The sequence below is a fragment of the Streptopelia decaocto genome, assembly GCF_964273445.1.
Source record: "Streptopelia decaocto genome assembly, chromosome: 13".
Classification (NCBI taxonomy): domain Eukaryota; kingdom Metazoa; phylum Chordata; class Aves; order Columbiformes; family Columbidae; genus Streptopelia; species Streptopelia decaocto.
The window spans coordinates 4,225,908-4,251,369 of NC_138668.1; the positions used below are offsets into that span (position 1 = coordinate 4,225,908).

General features: G+C 42.7%; 1 protein-coding gene across 2 annotated transcripts in view; it reads left to right on the top strand.

Annotated features, from left to right (window-relative positions):
* The first annotated feature begins 1,545 nt into the window (after nt 1–1,545).
* USP22 (ubiquitin specific peptidase 22) overlaps nt 1,546–25,462 on the top strand; it is a 92,454-nt gene continuing 68,537 nt past the window's right edge. For both annotated transcript variants that reach the window (XM_082064431.1, XM_082064432.1), the window contains exon 1: nt 1,546–1,741. In XM_082064431.1, the coding sequence (XP_081920557.1) occupies nt 1,616–1,741 (126 nt within the window). In that variant the 5' untranslated portion in view covers nt 1,546–1,615. The remainder of the gene's footprint in view (nt 1,742–25,462) is intronic.

Below are 25,462 nucleotides of genomic sequence, written 5' to 3' on the forward strand. Positions count from 1 at the left end.
TACCAGTTCTTGGCAAGACAGGGCTTCTGTTTCTTTCCTGTGGAAGCACCAGGAGAGTGGGATGGCCGCACAGAGGCACCAAATATGGTCCTGGGGACAAACACCAGTATCGCACATATCTGCTCCCCAGACCCCAGCGACCGCCTGTTCCACCCAGATCGGCCCCCACAAAACCGCAGTCGGCTTTTGAACCTGCCAGCGATACGGAGGGGACAGGGCCTGCCCCTCGTGGTGATTTTGTCCCGCAATTACTGACTGACCGAACCCGCGGCCGCTGTGGCGTTACCGGAGCCGCCCGCGGGCGGGAGCCCTGAGCCGTTAACGGCCGCCAGCACAACCGCCGGGCGCGGAGGCCGAGGCTGCCAGGCAGGGCCTCTGCCAAGCACACAGAGGAACAGGCGGGGAGGCAGCCCTGCCCCGGGAAAAGGAGCCCTGCCCCGGGGAGCGGCCCGGCCGCCGCCGCCCCTCTCCCCTCAGGAAATCACTGAGGGAGCAGCGAAACAGCCGGGACCAACGGATGTGACAGCAGCGCTGCCCCCTCCCAATCACCTCACGCCTCGGGTTGTGACTGACGACCGCTCAGACCAATAGCGCCGCAGACTAGTGACGGGGTCACGCCCCTTTCCTCCGTTGGTCGGATGATCTGTCAATCAGCCGAGACCTTCCCGCCCCTTTCCGGCGGGGGAAATGCTAGGTAGGAAGGGTGGAGGAGGGAGAAGCGAAAGGAACCAATGAGACGCTACAGAAGGACACCTCTGCGGCGGAGTGACAAGCTGGGGGACCAATTGTCGTGCTCCTTCTCCCTCCTGCTCCCTCCCTCAAGGGTGGCGGGGCAGAAGGGGCGCACCTACCGCCCCTTCCCTGTTGGTCTGTCCCACTCCGGGCCTGGCAGGCTAGGTTGAGTTAGCGGCACGGACCATTGCACACGGCGGGCGAGGGGGGTGCGGGCGAGGAGGAGGAGGAGGAAGGAGACGACGAAGGAGGCGGGGGGGGCGGTTTAAAGAGACAAGAGCCGAACGGGCGGCTGGCTGGGGGAGCAGGAGCGGCGGCAGGCGGAGACTCAGCCCCTTCCCCACACACGCTCGCTCACACCGCGGCCAGGGTCGCCGCCGCCAGCGCCCCCCTCCCCTTCCCCTCCGCCCGCCGATTCCACAGCGGCCTCTATGAGGTAGAAGGGAGCGGCGGCCACTCCGGGGGCGGCAGCGGCCGCTACAGCCGCCGCCTCCTCCTCCTCCTCGCCTCAGAGAGCCCCATCTTTGTGTGTGAGCGAGAGGGCGGGCGAGAGGGAGTGCGCGCTGCCCGCCCGTCGCCGCGCTTTGTTCGGAGCCGGGGGGCCGTGGCGGCGCGGAGCCCCGGCTCTATGTGCCAGCCGCTCCCCGCGCCCCCACAGCAGCCCGCGGGGGCGGCGGAGGCCGCGCGGGAGGCGGCGGCGTGAGGGGCCGGAGCCCCTGAGGGCGGCCCGGCGGCGGGGGGGCGGGGGGGACGCGCGGGCGGGCGCGCGGCCGCCCCGGCCCGTGCCCGCGTCCGTGCGGTTGCTGCGGAGGGGGGGAAGGGGCCGGCTCGCTGCCCGCCGGCCCGGCCCGTCTGCGGGCGGATTGATGTGGGGGGGTCTGACATGAGTCCGCCGGCGGCCGGGTGCTGCCATGTGACCGGCTTCAAGGTGGAGAACTGGAAGCAGAACCTGCGGGCGATTTACCAGTGCTTCGTGTGGAGCGGCTCGGCCGAGACCAGGAAGCGCAAGGTACCGGGGGCGGCTTCGCATCCACCCCCCTTCCCTTCCCGTGCCTTCCCCTCCCTCCCCCGACCCAGCCGCCCGCCCTCCCTCCGCCGCTCGCACGCACTCCCTCCGCCGCCTCGGCCTGCCCGCGGGCGCGGGGAGGGGACGGGCCCCCCGCCCTCCCTTCTTCCCTCCCTCCCTCCCTCCCCACGGGGCAGGTGGGCCCGAGCCTCCCCCGGCCCGTCCCCGCCCCGCCGGCAGCCCAGGGGCCCGGGCTCCGGCACGCGGTTGCGGGGGGAGGGAGGGAGGAGGAAGCGGTCGGTGCCTCCGGGGCGGGGGGCTCGGTGCAGTGTGGCCGGTTACCGGGATGGGGGAGACATCCAGCCCCGGCGGGGCCTCCTTCCCTCCCTGCCACCTGCCCCGCCGGCGGGGCCGGCTTTCCGCAGCGGGGGCTGTTCCGCAGCGCCGCCGCCTCCTCCTCCCGGAGGTGCGGGAGGCAGCGAGGCTTTCCCGGAATACGGTGGCGGGAGGGGGGAAGGGGAGGGGAGGCCCCGGGGCAACGGGCACGTCCGGCCTGCGGCGGAGCTTTGTGCGGCCGGGGAGCCCCGCGGGGGCGCGCCCGAGCCCGGGGGCTGCGGCGGGGCCGCCCGGGGAGCGGCGGCGTGTGCCCGGGGAACGCACAATGGCTGGGAGCGGGTCCTGCGGGGGGACTGCCGCTTTTTATAGATATATTTTTTAAATACTTTTTTTTTTTTTTTTAAGTAAAAGATGGTTGTTGTGATAAACCACTTGAAAAAGGGGTTCTTGCCGTAGTGGGGCGGGGGGAGCAGAGGAACTGACTCAGCCCCCAGTACGTGGAAGGAGAGAGGGGAGTTCGCTCTCGGGGTGTGTTGGGCAACAGCAGGAAAAAATCTGTCTTAATGAGGCAAAACGCGAGGGGAACAGCGCTTATTCCCACGTAGCTTCTAAAATTACATCCCTACCCAAGTGCGTGTTTCTGGAGGGCTTCTTTCTCAACTATGCGACTAATTACTGTTTTCCCTAGAATCAACTGGTTTTTGGTTCAAAGTGACTTGGCAGATTTCTATCGGTCATGGTGTTCAGGACTGAGGAGGGCAGCGCAACACCTACGTGTAGCAAAACTTGGGGTTTGGGACAGCACAGATTGTGTTGAAGCAACCCATTGAAAACTTTCTGGTCCCAGTGGCTTTGCGTTAAGCTGCTCAGCTTATTCATAATAGAACCAGAGTATGAAAGATGTACCTCAGAGGTGAGGTGCCTGAGCATTTTTCTGTGTTCAGTTTATGTTCTCAAGAGAATCCAGTTTCCTTTTTTTTTTTTAAACTTAAAAAGGAAAAAATGGAATCTGAGAAGAGACATGTTTTAAACCTATTTAGTTATTTGATAGCTCTGCGAAGTATAGCTAAACTCGTTTTCAGTATTTATAATCCCCACAAGTCAATATTGGAAGTATATTAATCCAGATTGGTTTTATTTAGCCTTTAGTGTGTTAAAATACAAATTGGTATTTAATGTGTAGTACTTATACCTTAAATGGAGGAAAAAATTATACATCTGCTGTGGAAGAAAAAAGACAAGTGAGGTAGGAAGGTGTCTCAGATAGATATAAATCAAATGTTACATGAAGAATGAAAAGTTCATTAACAAAATCAACACTTTAGCTTTTTCCTTTTTTTCCCCTAGTATGGAGCATCGTTTGTAACCTACGTACCATTCGTATGCTGCAACACTTCAGGTTTTTTCTTCTGAAATCTAATTATAGTGATGTGTTCATCATTGCCTGAAAAACATCTGGAAATAAATAATACTTCATTGTAATCAATCTGTTCTCACTTCCCTTTTGCACAGCCAGGCTGATGGAACAGGATTGTTTCAAAATTATCATCTCATGGAAAACATCAGTTTTCCAAATATATACCAAAAATGTTAGTTGGTGGTTTGTTTTTTTTTTTTTTTGTCCCTTTTTAAGCAGGTTATCAGTCTGAAAATAGTTGGACTCCTGAGTTCAGCCAACCTCAAATGGTCATGTATAGGGAAACATTTTGGCTAGCTGAATTTGGGATTCAATTCCCAGTCTATATTCATAAAGGTTGAAGCAAGTATGTTAACGACAGTTACAGTACTTACCTCTCCTGCATATGGACATGAGACCTTCTTCCATGGAATTTTTCTTTACTGAAATTCTCTGTCTGTATGTGTGCCTTACAGTTTTATATGTAAAATTTGATAAGCAGGACTTTATGTTCGGAGACATGTTTATAGTGTAACAACTAGAAAACAATCTTTTGTCCTTTAATATTTTATATATGCATATATTATGTATGTGTATATATATATATTTCAGGACCATAGCTCTGGCTGCTTTAAGAGTAGGTATTTGTTGGTGAAGGTTATTGTTCCTAATCCTAAACAAAATTAAAGGTTTGGTAGGAGATGATATTATTTTCTGCTGCAAAATCAAGGACAATCGCATCATTCCTTACCACAGAAAACATTCAATGTATGTAGTCGATTGTTAATAGGAAGTGTTGGTCAATTTAACTGTCAGTCAGATGAAAATAGGTGTAAAAAATGTCTTGGCTGTCTGGTGATAGCCAGATGTAAATTTTTATGTTTCCAGAATGGTCAGATATTATCCTTACTAAGACTGCCTTAAAAATCTCGATAGTGATGGTAACTGCAGGGGGCAGAAAGTGTCCATTCCTCCTGCTTTACTTACACTGCATTATGCTTTGGAAGACCATTTTAACGCTGCTTTCTGTTTGCTATTCATTTTTAATACAAACCTTTTACGCGATTAAGCTTTTATGAGCATCAGCTCTCGGTTCAGTATGCTTCACACCCAGAGTTTTCAGTAGAATAGCTGCAAAGCACAGTTTATAGTTAGAAAGCCATCTCCAGTACCTGTATTTGTATTCTCAATCAGAAACAAGATGTAATTATTTATATATCCTTGTAGATACTGGGATTCTGCTGAAGGTTTTTGGAGTAAATTTGCTTCTGAAGCGTTGTCCGCACCGGGATTTGAGCTGTTGTCCTGGTGCATCATATCTCCATGGAGCAGCGAGGCTGTCGCTTGTCTGACCTCGCTGCATCTTGGCCGAAGGAGCGAAGTGCAGAGGTAGCGTGTGCTGCTCCCGGCAAGGGCTTCGCCGTGGGGTAGATGTGTTGCTGATGGTGAAGCCCAAGCCAAACCCAGCCATTAGACCGTCTGAAGAGTAGAATAAGATAAGGGGTAGAGGAAGAAATCTGAAAGAATGACTCTAGAAGTTGGAGTAATTGTGATTAGAAGCTGGAATGAGATTTCGGGGCTTAAGTTGAATTGCGAAGTAGCACAAAATTAGGGTTGACTGTCTTGGCTTTAGGACTTTGACCTGTAACTCTTGATTTTTAATTTGTGATAGTCAGAATCTGTTTCGTAAGCTGATGGCAAAGCTCATGTTTCCGTAGGTCATGGACTTTACCTTGCATATGTTGATGGGAAAATTAGCTCACACTTGCTGTGTAAGAGGTCCTTAAATTTGGCACCACTGCCTCCCATTCAGGAGTTATGGAACAGACAGAAGATGCTAAAAAGACGTACTGCCAGCCCTTTGTGTCAGCTTTGTCCATTTTTCTGTAGGGTTACACATCAAACGCTTTGCTTTTTGGAATTACGGGTTCAAATCTGTTTTGCGGTGCTGAGTGTAGTTTTTGGTCCCCATCAGTGAACAATTAGACATTTGGGTGCATCTTTGTGTCTAGGAGTCGGTAAGTAATGGTTTCAGTGCTTGAAGGGCAGCTGAATTCACAATTAAATTCTGTGTTACTGCACTACACACCTCAGAGGAAAAACGTCTTTCTCGTTTTTTAATGGTTCTTACTATCACTGCTCTGAAATTGTTCTTGCTGATAAAAGTCCTCATCATGGCCACAGTCACGATATGCAGAAGGTCCTATCTGGAATTTCAGAATGTTTGTTCTGTGCTTCTACCAATAGATCAAAGAATAATTGCCTGTCAGGGGTTGTACGCTCTCGTTGACAGCGGGTGCGTTCTGGCATATTTCTTCCTGTTTGAGAGCTGCTGTTGTTTTTTCCATTATTCTGTGTTTACGTGGGCCCTCCAGACTGATTGATGCTTTCAGATATGAAGAAACATTTTCTCTTATAGGTGATGACCTTTCCACAGGTGTCCTCCCCATGCACTTGTGACTTCAGTCCTTCATGCCTTCTAAGGTTTGACAGTTGATTCCTAGAACTGCAATGGGTTTGGTCCATTTTCTTTCAAAGCAGAAAACGCTTAACAATATCTTAGCAAATAATGCCGTGTCTTGTTTTCAGTAGTAAGTATTGGGGTTCACAGTCTAAATCAAGATGTTAAGTTCTTGCTAAAATGACCTTACATTCACAGGGTGAGCTAATGGTGGAGCTTTTCATCGCGTGCCTGTTGAGTTGTACTTGCTCACTTGTTTGTCGCTTAAAACCTTGCCCCATGTACCTGTCCAGGAACAGGGAAGTGTTGCTTAAGTGATTTGCTTTGTATCAAAACAGATGAGCAAGAAACCTTACCAGACAGCACTGCCTTCTCATGCTCGGTGTTTTGATTGCTTATATTAATAAGGAAATCTTAGCTTGTTTTTCTTTAACGTTTTTAGCATATACACCAAGCTTCTGGATTACAAATCCTGTGGAGAATTTGAAAGAGTCCAGGATTCAAGAAGCACGTCTCTTTTTCAGCTGTGTACTCCGCTTTGGCTGCCTATGTGAAGTTTCTGATTCACTCAGGAAGGATGTTCTTTGCCATGTGCTGTGGGAATTACCTTCTCCCTGAAAGCCCATAAGAAGTGTCAAAATCAACCGCAAGCTTCTTTGTTCAGGAGGTCTCCTGTTTCATAACTGAACAATCTTCCTTAGTGCTTGACCTCTGAGGAGTAGAAAGGTCCTTAGGCTCGCTGAAGGTAATGTTCTCTTTCCTCTTGGTGTGAAGACGTGGTCTTTGGTGTGAGAAATTCAGATATGAGATTTTAGCTCCACACACAGTAGAGCCTTGTGTATGTGGGACAAGCCAGGTTGAAAACGCTCCACCGAGCTTACGTCTTCGGTGTTGAAGAAGAATATAATAGAAGGCCTTCCTCTTCTTACTGTTGTTAATCCCTCTCTTTTGCCATGATTTTTAAAATAAATGGTTGGTTTCTGGGCCAAAGGTTAGGAATTAGTCTTGTGCTGTGAACTGTACGGTGGTGAACAGCAATTCTTGAGTTGTGGGGTCTGAACCATCAGGACCTACCCAGACACTTGCTCATATGTCTCAGGTCAACACTGTCTGGTTTAGGGGTTACACAGATCCCTGTCGTTGAAGCTGACTATGAATAGTGGTTGTTTTGGAACCATTTCCTTCTCTATTTTTTGTTTTTTTTTAATATGGATGGAGAGACAAACGACCACAATAAGTGTAGTTTTGCCCACACTTTTGCTTGTTCCCTGTTGCAGAGGAGGAAGATGGATCTGCACAATCCAATGAGGGAGAAAAGAGGAATATACTGGACAAGAAGGCTTCTTTTTTCTGTAGTCTTACTAGCAGTCGAAGTTTGCCGGTAGCCAGACGGTTGTTTGGGAGAAGTTGTAGCTTCTAAGATCGTTGACTGCAGACAAAATTATTTGCTTGATGTTAAAAATGTTGAAAGCTTTCAAACTAGAATGACAGCCAGTAACGTGAAGGTGAGCAGAGTGGAATGGCTTTGTTTGATTTGTTGGACTATCTGCTGAGCTTTATTTTAAGCCATAAAAGCTTTAAACCCCAAACAAAGGTTAGCTGATATCCTCAGTTTTGTTTCAGGCCTTAATCTTTAGCATTAACACGAAACCAGAGCTGCAAATTGGTTTCAGACTTACTCTCCATCTTTCGTTGGAGGATTTTCTGTCTTAGCAAGTGCAGTAACAAATGGGTGGGTAAATGCTGCTGACTGATAGTGGAAGTTGCCTGTTTGTGAGTTGCTGACTCCACTTCTCCTGATTTACTGCTACTTGAATCTGAGGGGGAAAAGAAAACAACTTTTCCTTTGGGACACAGTCTGGGGATCCTGCTTTGTAACAAATGCTGTTGAGAATGTTAGTTTGATTCCCAGTGGTGGCTGACTTGTTTTAAGCCAGAGAAAGATTAACTCGGTTTAAAAGCTTGCGTTTCTTAAATTAAACCTAGCACACATAGTTTTTCCTGTTTATGTGTGATCGACTTGGAACTATAGCTTCTTGATGTCTTTTTCCTGGTAGATGCATGACTGTTTTTATCAATCATAGCTTTTCTTTTCCTTTGACTGATAGCTACTTGAAAACGTTGGGTTTGGGTTTTTTAATTCTTGTATTCCCGAGGTTCTCCAAGTATTTATAACGTGTCTGTAGCATGTGGCAGCACGTAGGGTGAGGAGGTACATATGTACTCCTGCTTACGTATCAATTATTCTGGCATCACAAGAAAGGCAACCTGAAGGTGACCTGTATGCATTTTGCTGGATTTACTAGAACTGTATTTTTTAAAAGTAATCTTTTTATCTTTTTAACCATGCCATTGTTGTTAGAGCCTTCCTAGACTTGGACGGAAAGAGCTGCCTAGAGCAGCGATCTCCAATTTCTTGTTAACCTATGGGCAGTGGAGCTAAGTGAGTGAAATACTACGATGACATTACAGTTTATTATGTTATCCTGGACTGTGTTGTCAGCAAGTGGTGCTGGGGTGTTGGGAGAGCCATATGTTATCCGAGAGGCCTGAATTGGGAACCTTTTCTTAGCAGAAGCAGTTCTGGCAGCTGATAGATCTGTTCTGACTGGGTGAAAGCTCCATCTTGGTAGTTGTATTCTTTTCCATATTGATTTGCCAGTCCTTTATGTCCTCTCTGCTTAATTCAAGGGAAAAACTTTGCTGCATTAGCTAGTAATAGAATCAATGTTGTAAAGAGTTACTCATTGCAAAATTAACCTGCATTCTGTTTGGTTCAAAATGCGTTTTTTTTCCAAGTGGTGATACCACATTAATACAACTTAAATAGCAACTCCGGAAGGATCTGTGGTTGACTTTAGTGCTAGAGCAGCTTCCACCACTTTGATGTCTCTCACCTAAGAATTATTTTCTCTATTTCAAAGACCTATTTGACCATTAGTAAAGTGAACTGTTACCAGACACCGTAGACTCAAAGTAACTCGAGATTGACTTTATCAGTTGGTAACTGATTAGCGGTGTCTGTCTTGTCGCATTCTTTTGTGTGTGAAATACAGCAAATATTCCAGTTTTTTCAGTCCTCTACTTAAGTGAATTGTTACTTAAGGTATTTTTTTTAAACTCTCAGTTCAATGTAACGCTATTCTAAAATTCTTAATTTTTTTTTTCTGTCTCTACTGCTTTTCTGAGTTGGTAAAAATAACTTTTTTACCCTTCTTCTTTCCAGTGTTTAATGGAGCTGCTGCTGCTTCTTGTCTACCTTTTGCATAGTATCGCTGGTGATGTCAGCATCTCCCTGGGAAATATTTCTGTGAAGGTTTACAGTGTACTAAGTTTGTCATGGGATAAAAAAAATTGGGTGTTAGACAAGATGAAACTCAAAAAAAAAAACAAAGTACTGGACATGGTAACAAAAGTTGTTTTCATCACACTTAAAAAATGTAGTGTCTTTTTAGCATAAATATTTGAGCTAATGCAGTTATGTCGTGTAACAAATGTCTTAAATATCCTCATAATTAAAGTAGTAGCAAGAAGTATCTCACTAAATGTGACATTGCCTTAGTAGTAAGTCTGCAAAGAGAACCGAAGTTTAACTTGGGTCTTACGTGCAGTGTGACACTTGGTTTGCACACACAGTCAAGCTCTTCTGCACGTACATGTAAGATGTAAAAATAGAATTATTCATAAATTTAATGAGTTGCACCTATGTAGAATTAAATTTAGAGATGAAAAATCTACATTGGAGTTAAGAGATTTTTAGAATATCTCTTCTTTTTCATTAGTGTATTCATCTGGAGTTCTGTGTTGTAACTCTCGCCCTCATATACTAAACCAAGTTGTTTTCATCCATATATGTATATATTAATTATTATTAATTATTAATTATATATATGTGTGCTAATCTCCAATTTGGAAGGTAGTAGTAGTAAAAAGTAACAAATGAGTGATAACTTTATTTTTGTCCAAACACATGAAAGACCCTGTAGTGCTTGAACATAGTCCAGTGCTGGGGATGATGAAGCATCAAGCACCGATGTGACACCGAGTTCCATTTGCAGTGATTGCCTTGCCTGTCACTCAGAAGTTCATGCATCCCAGTAACCTTTTTTAAATAGGATTTGACTTTGGATTCATCTTACTGAATTGACTGCCAGGGCTTTTTGTATGTATGTTTTGCTTCTGTTTTTAAAGGGCTTTTGTTTTGCACTAAGTACAGACTTGAATTCTGTTCCTCCAGTGTGTGTTAGCACAAGGAGGGAAATCACCAGCGACATCTATTTTTGCTGTGTCCTCCACCTTAATTTGTGGTTTTTTGTGTGTGTGTTTGGTTGGTTTTTTGTTTGTTTTTGAAGATTAATCTTCCTCTCCTTGTGTCTTTGAACCACCTAATGCTATTTCACAAAGTTTGTCTAATTATAATTTGGGCTTCTGTCCTGTGCATTCAGGCTTGTTATTGCATGCAAGTCAGATTTTAAGGGACATTCTTTAGAACATACTTGGTAAATAAATGTAAGATTTATTGCACAGCAGATGTGTGAAGGCTTCACAAGTGAGGACAGCTGAGAGCGCTGACTGATTGCAGTACCTCATTTATGTCAGGTGAGGTTTGTGATCCTGTGCTGCCCAGTGACAAAGGCAAAATTCATCTTAAGGTTTTATGCTTTTCTTTGCTGTGCTTTGCTATCTTCATATTACTGCCCAGCTTTCTTAAACTGGATCACTGTCCTGTTTGGCAGCTGGTAACCAGGGTGAAATTCTCAGATAATCTTGTTTTCTGTACATTGCGGACTTTTTTCATGATCTCTTAGCAAGCATCCCCCTCCAAAAGCTAATTATGGGATGTGTTTATCTGAATCAAATCATTTGTCACTACATTTTGAGTTTTTGGTTGTGGGATGATCTTAACAGTGATGTGGAGAACAGAATGAGGAAGGCCTGTTCACTGACAAAATTGATCTTACACTTCGTCCAACGTAATTTTACTTATTACTACACTAGATGTGTTTCTTTTGTCACACAGTAATTCTTACAGCCTTTTTGATGTGCAAGTTCGAGAGTTGCCCCAATATTTTCTGCATCTCTTAATAATTGTTTTGCATTGATTCAGTTATCAGAATTGATTCAGACTTGGGCATGCAGGAGAGTTACTCTCAAACATTTGTTTGTTAATTGAAGGGATTCCAATCCTAAAGCACGATGGGATGGTATCAAAGTTCATAATTATGTGGAATATGTCACTATTTGTCTGTGAAATGGTGCCAAGTTTAAGAATGAAAAAATACACATGGAACATTGGAGAAATTGGACAAAAGATTTATTTAGTGTCAAAAAACATCTGTGTGGTTAAGTATTTTGCAAAAAGTGAACTTGAGGGGGAGAGATCCTGATATGAGGGACATCTTGTAACTGGAATGCAAGTTTTTCAGGTCCTTATTGAAAGATTTCAGGCAGTGGGAGGTGGAGGGGGTTTGTCTGTCTTAGGCTGCATGCTGCAAAAGTCTGTAGGAAAACAGAACTCCAGCACTAACCTGAGGAATCATTTTATTATGGAAATCCTTTATAAAGCAAGCGATTCAATTCTGTAAGCGTGTTGTAGCTGTAGGTTGAAGCTGTTTTACAGGGAAGTTGTTTTAAGCAGTGGAAAAATAACACAAGAAAATGACATGTATGGGAGAGGACCCGAGTTTGAGTAGCGACTGCTGCCGTCCACTGGACTTTGCCACCGACTGACAGTATTTGAATGTTTTCTGTGTAATAACAGTTTCCTGTGTAAAGTGTGGCTACTCTGAACTTAATTGGAAAGGTTCCATGAAGGCAGACCTCTGGTACTGCTCCTGTTGTGTGATTGTACCGGCCGTTGTAAGTATTGCATCTTTTCACAGATGTGCCAGGGTGTGCTGAGCCTGAAACATGAGGCTTGTCTTGTTTGCAGTCGTTAGAACTTATTCCTGTATGCAAATAGTTTGCTTCTACTCCAGTTTTCTTGTGAAAAATAAATGAACCAGGGAGTGTAGAATGCCTGTAATCTGCGATCAGCTGTTACAGAAAATCTGCTTTTCATGTTACATTTGATTTAATGAAATGAATAGTGTTTTTCTAGGTAATCAAGTTACGAGCCACTTGTTTCCCTCTTTAAACAGGCCCATCTCTAACATTTCTATCTTTTACAATCAAACTCTATGAAGATGTTTGAACTTTTCGTTGTTGTTGGTTTAACGCATCTGGTCGTGGGGCATGTGCCTAGATGGTGCTCATGCTGCGTATGGCTGATGACGGGCTAATGGAATTGTAAATTAGCTCTTTCTGGTAGGGTTGTCCTCTGACCCAAGGCTGTTGGGAGCCGTGCCAGCTGGCAGCAGCCCCGCAGGACTGGGGAGGGCAGAACAGCAGAGCTCCAGTAAAACCCCAGTGGGCTTCCCAGTGCTGAGGAGAGGGGGTGGCAGAGCCTGGGCAAGTGGTGGTGCTGCTGCTCGGTTCCTCTTGCACCGGTGCAGCCATGGAAAGGACTGGGGGGGTCTGTGGGTCTTTTTTTAATAATATATGTTGTGTGGTAGCGTCTCCTGTTTCTTAGTTTCATGCTTCCGTACTGTGTCTGTGAAATGTAAATTCCATAGCTTGTACAGATAAACAAATCTATCTGAATATTGACCAAGCGTGGCGTTTCCTGATGGGTTAGCCTGGTTTCGTTGTTGTTTGTTTGTTTTTGTTTTTTAATTATTTTTTACCCAACTACTGAAAAATGCTGTTATCTATAAGATATCCAGGCAAGAAAAAGCTCACAATGCCAATAGTTTTTTTTCTTAACACCCGCAAACCCTTCATTTTACTGCCTGAGAAGGACAAATTTAAACAAGCTTATAATGAAAGAGATCGGAAGTTTTAATCCTTTCATCTGTTGAGCTGACTTTGTAGTTTTTACTGAAATAAATTTATTTCTTAGAATATCAGTGGAATCTGTTGTTGGTTTTACTGCAGCGTATTCAGGTAGGCCTGGTCCACCTCAGCTTTGGATTCAAGAACAGGCTCAGTCAGAGTAACCTTCCAGCAGCAGAATAGTCTGATCTGCAGAAGCTGTACCCTACAAAACCCATGTATTTGAAACTTTCTATCTTGTGGAGGTGAGGACAGTAAACAGGTGAAACTCCTTGAAATTACCTCAAACAGCATTCTAGAGGGGCTGAGATACCCCGATTTACCCAGCGTTTCATCACACTCTTGCTACAGAAAACTTGGTTCTCCTTGCCCCATTAACACAGCTAACGCTTCTAATCCAGCAGCCCAAAATAGCTGTCAAGCTGGATTTTACTCTGATGGCGTTTGCTGCACGGATAGGTGAAATAACCCAATATGCTGAAACACAAGTAAGGCGCATGAGCCTATTTTGGTGAGATATTTCAAATATCTGATTTAAATAAGCTGATAAACTCAACATGATTGTATGTAAAAAGGCCATTCTCAGGAAAACAACTTTATTTGAGACAAAAAACTCCCCTATCAGCCTTTGGAACTGTGTGGATGCTGGTGGGAATACGTGGACAGGGACAGATGTGCCCTGTAGCATCCTTGCTCCAGGGATTGTGTTGCAGGAGTGAACTAGAAGGAAAATGGACCACAGAAAGTGGTGGCTCTTGTCTCCCCCACCAATTAGTGTCTCCTCCTGCGCTTGAAGACAGAATGCTGCTATTTTTGTGATCCAGTAGGCCGTTATGTAGTTTACTTCTATTTGCTAGACAACATTTTCACTGCCTTCTTACTTATAGAAAAGCCTCTAATTTCAGTGAATTGGAACTAATTTCTTAGCAGGATTGGAAATGAATTGTAATAATATCCTTACAAAATTCTCAACACATATTATTCTTTTAATTCTCTCTCATGCTGTCATGTTTGAGAGGTTGGAGGCATGTTATATCTACTTAACAGGTATGTGTTTGAAATAAAGCTTTTCAAGGAAATAGTTTCCTTTTGTTGTGCAGAAAGCTGTGTGCTATGTAAAATCATGCTGATTATGATGCCCACTAGACTTTTCCTGAAACTTGTAATGTACTTTTATATCCAGCTACTACTAACAGGTTAGGTTTCTTTTTTTCTTTTGAGATGAAATCCTTTTGTCCTGGTTTTCTTCAGTGCTGAATTTTTCAACCTCACCTGTTAATACACTTGAAGTCACACTGCTTAACTTGATAAAGTATTCCCTTCAAGTTAAGATCTTGTAAGTAAAACACATAATCTGTGAAATCAATGTTATCAGTATTAATGTTATATATTTCTTCTGGTTTATAAAGCAACATAAAGTTGCATTAGAGGTGATGCTGGTGATTGGTGGAACGTCCTAACTGGCTTTACAGAAAAATTCCTAGCAAACCAGATCAAAGAGCAGAAGTCGTGCTGTACAGGCGTATCGATTCTGCAAAGCAGAGGAAAGTCTAAATATGGTGAGTGTTAAAGTGGGAAGGAGATTCCACAATGTTTTCTTTGTCTTCAGGTTTCTTCTCTTTGTGGTCATTTAGCTGGAAAAGTGGGGTGGGTGACCATGAATCTGCCAAACGACTCCTTAGCAGAGTTGGTTTTGATGTAATGTCATCTCTGACCTTCCAGTGATACCAAAGCTGCTTTTCAATTTGCACTTCAATGCTGGGTAATGCTGTTGGAAAACACCAAAGGTTTGACAAACTCTGGAACTCTGCATGAGTCACGTCCTAAGTTGGACTCAGCGGTTGTGGGGATTTTTTATCTACAATTTGTCCATAGCTTTCGGAGTAGCTTATTTCATGTCAAGTTGGTTTGTATTAAGGAGGAGGAATGCGGTGGGCTGTTCTCTAATATATGTTTCTGTTCTGTAACTGTTCTTTGGGGCACGTCCTCCATCAGAGCAGCACCTTGTTTTCAGTGGCTATTTTTTTTGTTCTTTCTGCCATACCTTGAGTTTCACTTGGTGATCCCACCTCTTTAGCTGCACATTGCCTTTTTTTCCCTAGAAACTCTGTTTGTTTACAGCTTAGGCTAATGTCTGCATTTCTGTGCTCTTAAATTCCTTACCGTGAGCCCACCCTTTCGGGTCCGATCGGATCTCGGCTCCCGACGCGCTATCTGAGCAGACTGCTCCTCATGCCAAGGTTGCAAGTGTTAATCTTGCTGCAGACCGGGGTGATAATTCATTGCTGTCACATCAACACATGCTTAAAGTTGCTCCTTGCCAGATTTGTTGGCTATATGCTACACTAGAGAAAATTATTTCAGTGTCTCACTGCATAGCCAGATGCTGTAGAACTGGTGCAGTCAGCCTCCCCTCCCCCTTCTTTATGACCGTTCTGACTTCAGGAAGGAAAAACTATTATATAGTGAAACACATTCCTGGGGAGCTCTCGTAAAGAGGTAGATGAACTTGTGATCATGGCTAATATTTCTGGTTTTGCCTCTTAGGGAAGTTCTATTTTGTGTTCAGGTTAAAAGGGAAGGAAGGTTTTTAAGGTAGGGTGAGGGTAATTAAAAAAGGAATTAAACAGTGTCCCCCTTGCTGCTTTAGTTGCGTTCTCTGCTATAGTTGGGAAGTTTTATGTTTTCTTTAAGAACACATTGGCTTGATTCTGAAGAACTGTAACTACTTCTGCCATTTGTGTCCTTATGATCTTTCAGAAGAAGGAGAAACTTAACTTTTGTTTGATAATACCCAGCATATCAAGGCACTGACCTGTAACATGCTGTTTGATTTAGTTATAACTACTTTAGCTAGGTTAGGTGGTTGTAATTCTACCTCACTTGGAATCTTTATGCTGCCCTAAATGCCCAAGGATACATATCCTGCTCCTGGAATTTATGACTGTAACTTAGAAATTCCTTGTTCTTTGGGCTCAGGGTAAGCCAGATCACAGAGTACAGGTCACCATTGTTGTTTGGTCACATCTGTCCCGTGTCACACTCCTGCAAGCCCCCCGCATCAGGATCTGCTCTGTCTCTGAGACATTGTAGAGCACTGAAGAGGAAAACTTGATGGCTTTTTGGTACAGCGTCCCTCAGAACACTTAATGTGCACTCATGCACGTGCTGTAGAAAAATGGAAGTTATTTAATGTATAGCTTCTGAAAAAAATACATTTAGTGCATGGTGGTTGTCGATTACCAGAGAAGTGAGTTTAACTGATTGTTTTGTCAGATATAAACTTGCTAATACACCTTACCCAGTGTATTTCCAGCATAAATCTCAGAATGTCTGGTGGCTAGGCATTGTGTTACCAATAACTTTATCCTCTCCTTTATTTTAAGAGAAGTTGCCATAGAAGTTACGTTATTATGGATGTGCTCCTGTAAGTCAAAATCCAGGCAAAAATGCAGTGTAGGAAAGTTTGCTCTCGTATCACCCAAGTGATGTGTGTCATGCAGCCTTCCCTGCTTTTCATTCTTTGTGTTTTAATTATTTGCAGTATGAGATCACAGGAAATACTATCTTGAAAATCAGAACTCGGAAGGACTTCTTTAAACCTGAGTAAGCCACCTCTGTACTTGGCAGGGGTACCTTTTAAGCAACTTGAGATGCTCTCAAGGCCTGAGGCAATACTCAGATTCTTTTCCAGTCCTCCTGTAAAGTGCAAAGACCATGTATTTGTCCAGAAAACATGGTGCGTGTTTATAACCGTAGAAACAAAGCAAGACATCAGAACTGGAAATCTGTATGGGATCTCATGTCATACTTTTGCTCTACTTGGTGTGAGATTACTGGAGATTTACAATTGTAATTCCTGCCTCAAGAATCCCCTGGTTTTGCTTCAAGCCCTTAACTGGTTTTTCAAGTGAAGTGTGCCAGGGCAGTTCTGGTTTGTGCTCAGGTAAAAGGCTCAGTAATTCGCCTTTTCCCTCACTCCCATGTTTTCCCTTGTCAGGCCCATCCCAGTGCTGTGGTTTGTACATATATATTAGCTTCTCATTTTTCTGTATACAGGGACTGCAAGAGCACAGACAACTTTATCCTGGTGGTGGAGTAGCCTACACGGCTCTTCAGAGCTGAAGAAAAAGGTCGAGTTCTCTGTCATATTTCTGGCCTGAGTGATAGATCGAGGCTGAATCTGTCTCACCACATGCATTATGGTGGTTGAATTTATTACTGGTACCGTTTCTGTGAGTGTAGGAACAGGGATTTGTTTAGAACCAATTGCCAGATGAATATTTGTTCTTACCAAAGTTCAGATTGCACTGTGATTATTTTTGATAGCAAACACGATCTATTTATTTCTAGCAATGCCAAGCATGCACAAACTTCTGCTGTAATGTTAACTTTGGTAATGGGTCTGGAGCTTTAATGAGCTGTTAGCGTACCAGCTAATGACCTAACCCACAGAAAGCATTAAGAAGTCTGTCTTGGTTTAGTTTTGGAAACAGGGATGAGCTAGATCAATGGAAGAGCAAGTGTACTAAAGTATACCCCATCTGCCAAAGGATATTTGTTAGTATGTTGGGAGCACTGAATAATTAAAGAGTTTCTGAAAACTGTTAATTTTCCCATAGTATGGGAAGGAACAAGGAGGGTGACTCACGATAAATTCCCCAGTTCTTTCTTTCCCAGCCAGACCACAGTTTCAGATCTTCAAGTCCAAAGCAGCTGTTCCCCCCTCCCAAATTCAATTGTTCAGTTGGGAGACAAAAAGCATTGAGTTTATCTGTTTGCTTGAACCGATCGATTTCAGACCTCAGTCATTCGCAGCGTTGCGGCAGAGCTTGCGGAGTCCAGTCCTACCTTTTGACGACTTCCCCGCTGGAATGTGATGTGGTAACTTCTGAGATTGCATCAGGTGGATTCCTTGCTCAAGGGGAAGCTGTGGATACCAACAGCCCATCCACGTTGATTTGGGCAGAAAACTGAAATCCAAATTAATGGAATTCATGCAGTCTGTCTTTTGGCTGCTTCAGGCTTCTCTGCAATTAAGTCTCCTGCTTACATCCACTTGATATAAATTATTACCTTCTAGCAAAACAAACAAACCTTCAGTTTCTGTAAGTAAACTGAAAATAATGAGAGATGGATGCCCATACTACATCTAATCCAAAGTGAGGGAAGGTACAAGAGTTGGAAGTAAAGCCTCACTTAAGAAAATGTTTCTATTAGTCTGAATGAGAACCTGTCACTTGTGTGCTGTGGTAGCACGTACCATTTCTGGATTCTACCACCACTCCTTGTTTTTAGAGAGAATAGTGAAGTAACATTATATTGGCCGATGGGAAGCCAGTTGGAAACGATTTTTTTTTTTTTTTTTTTTTTTTTTTCGGAAACGAGATAACTATACTCATGTTCAAAAGCACTGGTAACGCAATATAAGGTCTGTTAATAATTTCTTAGGAGAAACTATGGAAGTACTAGTCAATCCACTGATTTTCTACAGCTTTTCTGATCACTCTGATTTTTGAAGCATAGATTTGTGCCAAGGTACACTGGGGTATACTTGAACAAAATGCAGAACAATAAAACTGTTAATTTTAATTAACGTATGATCAACAAACAAAGCATTTATTTGATTAGTTTTGCCAGTGGTCTCTGAAGTGTGTGGCTGGTTCTTTCTTAAATCTATGCTTCATTAAACTTCTTGCACTGTTCCATCTCCTCTATCGAACAATGTGTCTCATTGATTTGGTGTTTTATATGTTAGATGTATGTGTATCTGTAGGTAATTAATTTTTGAAAATTAAAGTGTAAAAATGTATGTAAAGCCTGGCTTAGTAGTCACTTTCAGTAAAGTTTTCTCATTTTTCACACTATTATGTTAATCATAAAAGAAGAAAAATGTCATTTAGGTTGTTTCACTCAGTCAACATCAGTTACTAAGGACGGGTACAATGAACAGTCACCGTTCTGTTGTACTGGTGTTAATCATACAGTGACTTCATCTATATTGTTTTACTAAAAATGCAAATAGTCATTGCAAATAGTTTTATTTCTCATTTCAATCAAGTGCCATGAAAGTCTCCTATTGAACTTTACCTTGTATCATGAGAGTCCGGAACTGTGTGATGAGACAATGCGTTTTGGTGTTTAGAAGCTTATAAGAACACTTATTTCTTTTTTTGTGGTGTTGCTGTTGCGTTGAGCTCGAGGTGGGGGGCGTTGGCCAATATAAACGCTTTTCCAAATCTGAACTTTCAAAGTCTGTTTGAATTTTGAGGTTTAAACACTTGGTTTCATTGCACAGAATATCATTGCCATGGATTTTTGACTTTAATTAGTTTTTGTGTGTGTGCATATATATTAAAAACAAACAAACACACAAAACAAACAAACATACATAGTCACTGGTCATTTACTTAACCTTGAGAAGGAGAAGTGGAGGATAGTAGTAGTATGAGATACGTCAAGGTGTGTGGTGTCCAGTATAGTAGAGAATCTGTTTCTTCTCTGTCTTTTTAAGGATCAGGTTTACTAATTTAACAATCAGGTAAAGAGGCTGCAAGATCTGCTGTGTTTTGTCAGAGCAGCACAGCCAGACCATGTGCATAAGCTTTTTTCTTTTCCTTTATATTCTTTGGTAATTTCTTTGGATGTGTGTGGCTATCGCTGTTCCTGTCTCCTCCTGTTTGATTAAAAGAGGAATTTAGTAGTTGATTTTTTTTTTTTTTTTACTTACATACAATATTAATGGTTGCTCTGAATTTTTTCCCCCGTTTTCTAAGAGAATACTTGGCAGCAAAAGAGCTACATAAGACCTTTGGAATAAAGTACCGCATTCCCCTAAAATAGCTACTGTTTCTGACTTTTTTTTTCCATAATAGAAGCAGAATGTAGCTGCTCAAGGAGAGAGAAGGATCCTCTTTTGCTGGAAAGATGCAAAGACAAAACTGCTGTAAAGAACAGGTGCATGGAGCTGGTTGTGTTCTTGGAAATGCATCCACCGCCTCTGCTCCCTCCCCGGGTGTCTCATTGGAGAATGATGGCAATACTGGAAGGATGGGCGCTATAGAGCTGCTCTTCAGGCTCTTTCAAAAACACATTAAAAACAACAAAGGAGGCGGGCGAGCTTTCCAGGCCTGTGCTTGTAATATTTTAGTCAACTTTAAGTTTGCAAAAATCTTCATTATTACATTGACTTCTAGAGATGAAGTCTGACCAATATGTAAAATATGAAAAGACCAGCTGTTTTTTTAGTTAATTTGTGACTAAAATGATGGAGGATTTGTTGTGAATTCTCCAAACTCCAGTTTTATACTTGGGACTGTATTCTGAATATTTATCAAACACGGCAGTTCTTCTTTTAGCGTGTTGCAGCTGTCCATCTTGTGATGTTTGCACATCCTGAGCGGTAATAATCCATTCCACGAACAACTGCAGAATGATTTCTTATCTCTAAATGGACTGCTGGTTATTTCAACCCATTATCTGCTTGCCGAGCACTCGTGGGGAACTGGAATCCATCTGTACAGAGCTGCTTTCTCTCCTTCCTCTTTCCCCAGCAGCCCTCACCTCCAAATAAACCAGATTTTCTTTACCTCTTTTTGCTTACAGATTGACCTGCAAGTTTGAACTTGTGGTGTTCAAAGAGCTGCACCTTCGGGAGAAGTGTTGAGCTGCTGCAGGAATAACTGTTATATGAATTGTAAACCCCCTTCTGTTTCATATGACCACCTTACATTCTAAACCAAATATTAATATTAATAACAGAGCAACTTGTTTGCACAGCACTTTGTGAGACTTTACAGCTGCTGCTTTTTTTTTTTTTAGTAATGCCTTTTTTTTTTCCTGTCCAGGATTTATAAGGTTTGCTGATCTAGCTTTGTGTCTGGTTTTCAATTTCAATCTTCCAATAAAATGTCCTACTGCAGGCAGTTTTACGTTGGTACACAGAATAGTTGCACTGTTGGTGTAACTAACTCCAACCCATATTTTGGGATTATCATCAAGATGTCAGGATTTGCTGCCATAGACACGGCAGTAATTTTTTTCCAAGTACATGAATGCTGGAGGCTTCTTTTCTGATGGGTTTGGGAGCATTGTGTCAAACCTGAAGCTGCTCTTGGAAGTCTGTGTGGATGTTGCTTTCTGTCCCGTTTGGAGACTCCAGCGGGTATTTAATTCCAGCTCCAAGCGAGCTCTGCTGTCCTTGAGCTGTGTCCTGAGGAACGGTGGGTTCTGCTTCAGCATTAGACTATGGGAGTTTGGCTGGCAAAGTGGAGAATTCCTTTTCTTGTAGTTTTTTTGAACCGTGGCAGCCACATTAAAGTCTGTTTGTGTTAAACCAAATTACAAGGTCACTGACTACGGCCCGGTTTGGCTTTGCAGGTGCCAGCGACACCCAACCTCTGTTTGGATGATAAAAGATTATTTGATTTTGTCACAATTGCTGTCTGCAAATAGCTCCATCGCTTTTGCTGTAGGAGTTTAAAAGCAATTTGTTCCACTAATTCATGCTCCAATCCTGAGTTGCCTGTTTTCAGTTGAGAGTCCTCAGTTCTATGGTTTTTGCTTTCCAAATAGATTTTTCAAATCACACAGTTATTATATTTATATAACTGAAGTTGTCTGTTCTGTGTTCTGCTTTACACAAAAGTCTGTATGCACCCAAATACCCTTAAAACTGTTCCGATAAGATAAACTCTAAGTTATATGTGAGTAATTTGTTTCTGAAAGCAGTCTGCTGCTATACTGTAAAGACACTCTTTTGGTAAATGAAACTCTACTTATCTTAATTATTAATGGTCGTGCTGCGGGCCACTGTTTGCTAGTGTCAGGTAGAATTCAAGTTACATCTTATGCTTGACAAATGTGACAGTGACTGCAGTTCTGACTCTCTTGTCTGAACGAATCGCTGGCGATCCCCTGTAATATCTTCTGCTCTTCTTTCAAGCTGCTTCTGCAGGCGCTCTTGTTATTACTAAATTGCCACGTGCTCCTAATCTGTGCGATGTGCGTACTCCAGAACGCTCTCTGTAACTGCTGAACCTCTTGGAGTTTCTCCTTGTGCATTTATCCCTTTCTGAGGGTCTCTCTGCTCTCACCAAAGCCGCTGTGCCCCTGTCCACGTGTGTGCTGCCAACTACCAAAGGTCTATGGCATTGATATAAGTAGACAGAAATAGGGCAAGGCCTCTACAAACACCATATATTTTCCCATCATACAAACTGTTGGTTTTGAATTGAAAATTCACAGTGTCTTCCTGAAGCTCAATGTGTACTCAATGTTAAGAATACATAAAATACATTCTGAAACTACCTTTACAGGAAATGGAGACTCAAATTCCCTTTTATTTATTTTAAGTAGAATGGTTACACTTTTTTAACGCCTACATATGTATGCATTGTGTATATAGGTACATAAGTTGCATTTTCATTTGACAGGGAAAATTTGTATGTATGGGATGGCTCTTTTCAAAATGCAACATTTCCCAAGAGCCAGTGATGGAAAAGGGAGACATGAATGAAGTGGCTGAAACAGTTTTGATCTTACTTGTAATACTCCTGTTTTGCAAGATACAGAGAGGAAAATCATAAATTTTTTTCTTGAAACATAAAAAGTGAGCTGATGTACAGATTTTGAAGGGATATGTATTATAGAAATAGCTATTCCTGCTTACTTGTTATCATGGGAGTTTGGGGGGGGGGGGCGGTACTGCCTTTGTTTTCATGGAATAAAGTTTAGAGGACACGCTCTGTAAAACTGGAGATGAATCTTTACCTGGATGGTGACAGAACACTTAGGTGCACTAAATGCTGGTGTGTTTAAACGTTGGAGTAGTTGAACACTGCACAGATCAGCACTTATATATATGTTATACTTCATGTTTCTTGTAGCAAGCGCTAAAGCAGATAATCTGCAGTGCTGATACAGAAGTTGGCACATTCACTGGAGTTCTATTTTTCTCCTTTTTCCATTGCGTTCCTGACCCATCAACTACGTGGATTTTTTTCTCTTGTCTCTTCTTTGTGTCATCATTTGACTTTTCTCTAGCAAAACTGTAGTGATGAATTTGCAGGGCAAAAACGCTTGTCCAAAGGGTCACGTGGAATATGAATATATTTGATGAATCTTTTCTTCATTTTTCTTAGTATGTAAGTTTTACCTGGGCTTGGTGAACTGGGGAGTCCTAATGCAGATCTCGTGCTGTTCCCCCACTTCCCTCATCAGTTACCACTTGATTATCAGAAACGGGATGTCAGGAAATCCTGCTCTAATTAAGTCTTTTGACACTTTAAATCCAAGAATTATTTAATTACTGAGAAAGAAATGTCTGAGTACAAATTCCCAGTGCTGATGAAAACCACTTGAAATTGCCTGCAAACTTTCAGAAAAATGTCCCCTCTTTTAGAGAACCTTTCCTCTGCGTTCTTAATTTCTGTGTGATTAATCAAAGTATAACTGGAGTAATTCATTAACTTTGACAGGGAAATTGTCTTCTCCATCAAAGGACTGTTCTCCTAGCGCTCTGCCAGTGGACTAAATTAAATCTTGAATAGAAATCTAAATGTCTTCTCCGAAAAGAAGTGGAAAATGTTATATATTATGGAGCATGTTGCTTTTTCTTGCTTGCAGAGCACAGGCATAACGGCCAATAGAAAGGTGAGAATATTGTGTTGAAATATTCCACTGATCTGACTCATGTAATGGCAGTAGTTAAAACTGCTAAAGGTGAATCCATTTGCGTTTCTTTTTAAAATCAGGTGTTTTGCCGAGATTTATAAGCATATTTTTGTTTCGGATATAGTTTTAAGACATTCTTCAGCACCTTTAAATGCTTTTCATTGCTGTCTTGGAACTTGAGCTCCAGTATTTTAATTTAGAAAGTCTTCTGTTGTGAGAATGTGAAGCAATGTGCATGTTATGAGTTCTGAAGTATTGTCGGAAAGATGCATTGTGGAATGAAACAACAGCGTTGTGTGGAAAGCTGCTGTCTCAATGGTTCCTGTTCTGCAGAGCTCTGAATAGGCTCAGACTTTATTTTAAGTTGTTATCTTCAGCTTTTCAATTAGTTAAGTAAAAACCGTGTTCCTTTCCAAAGTTTGTTAACAATAGTTTGGAACTGGCTGCCAGACATGGTTCTTGGAACTCTCTGGTTTCTGAGATGAGTCTTATGCCATAAAAGTGTTGTGTTGTCTATTTGTTTGGGGTTTTTACTTCTCACTCTCTTCTGAAGGCACATAAAAGGAAACTGAGTATTTGCTGTATTTGGTAGCATGAGGGTGGGTTGGTTTCGATCTCGCCAGGATTGGCTAGCACTTCGGTTGAAACGTCTTCTTCCTTTTCCATCTCTCGTATTTTAATAAGGATATTAGAATTTTCTGAAACCTAATTCATGCAGAAAGAAACTAGTGTTTACCCAGATTGTGTCATGCTTGTGGCTCTGGGTATTCTTTCATGCTTGGTACGAAGGAAGGAGAGGATGTTTTAGCTCCTGAAAGTCATATTAGCTGTTATCTGCACTTCATTGTATTTTCACCTGTTCTTCTGCAGCCCTTCCAACATCTTTCTTTGGAGCAGGAGAGGGGCGGTGAAGCTTTTCTAGAGACAGGCTTCTCTTTAAACCACAGCTAGCAAAATGGCAAAAGTAGAGATGCCTTGTTTTTGTTTTATTTTGTCCTTTAAACAGCAAAGAAAATAGGAAGACAGATCTGTTGTTATTATGAAATAGGCCTTCACTGTAATTAACAGCCTGGGAGTTTTTCTGCTGGCTTTTCTTCTTTCCCCGTATTGCGAAAGCTTTGCTGTCCTGCTGGGGTTTCTGTCTGGAGCGCAGAGGTGTGTTGTAGCTCAAAGCCTAAGCAGCTTTCCCAGCCATTGAGCTGCAGTCTGTATTTGTTTTTTCTTAACTAATTTTTATATCCATGCTTTAAATTAAACTAACATCTTTTTGGCATTCAATGACAAACCAAGCACAATGTCCATAAATGAAACCAAACGCTATAATCTGCTAATTCTCGTTTTCAGTGTGCAGCCGTATGTAATCAAGCAGCCTCCTAAAAAGGAAGATGTGGAAATAATGCTGGTGGTGTGTGTAAATGGTGCTCAAGTCAAGTCATCAGCCTTTGGTGAAGGGAATGTTTGTATTGAGTTAAGGGTTTAGCACCACTTCTCGTAAATACAGAAGATAACTGAAGAAAACAGGATCTGGCTGCTCAGCCCAACATTTCTTCTTGTCAAATCTTCACATCTTTCGCTGTAGATCACACGTCCCATCAACATGCAGCACTCGGCTGGACGCTGCTGGGGGTGATTGTCGGGGTTGCTGCGATCCTGCAGCCGCCTCTGAAGTCGGTAAAAGTTCTGAGCGCTTTCTTATATTCAGCCACGTGTCTTTCAAGTTTTGTGCAACTTATGAATGACCGGAATAAATGTTACAAGATGAAGCATGAAACAGAAATTCTGTTTCAAAATAGCCACAGAATCAGTATTTACAAGTCTACAGCTGGAATTCTTGCTGTAAGATTGTTCATGTGTTTGTGGAGCTTTAATTTTTGTCGTTGTTGTTGTTCTGTGTCAGTTTTTGTAGTTGCTAGTAATGGGAGGTGTTTTCTGGGTAGGAAAACATTGGCCGCTGGGATAAGGAATGCTTTGTATCTTCAGCCGT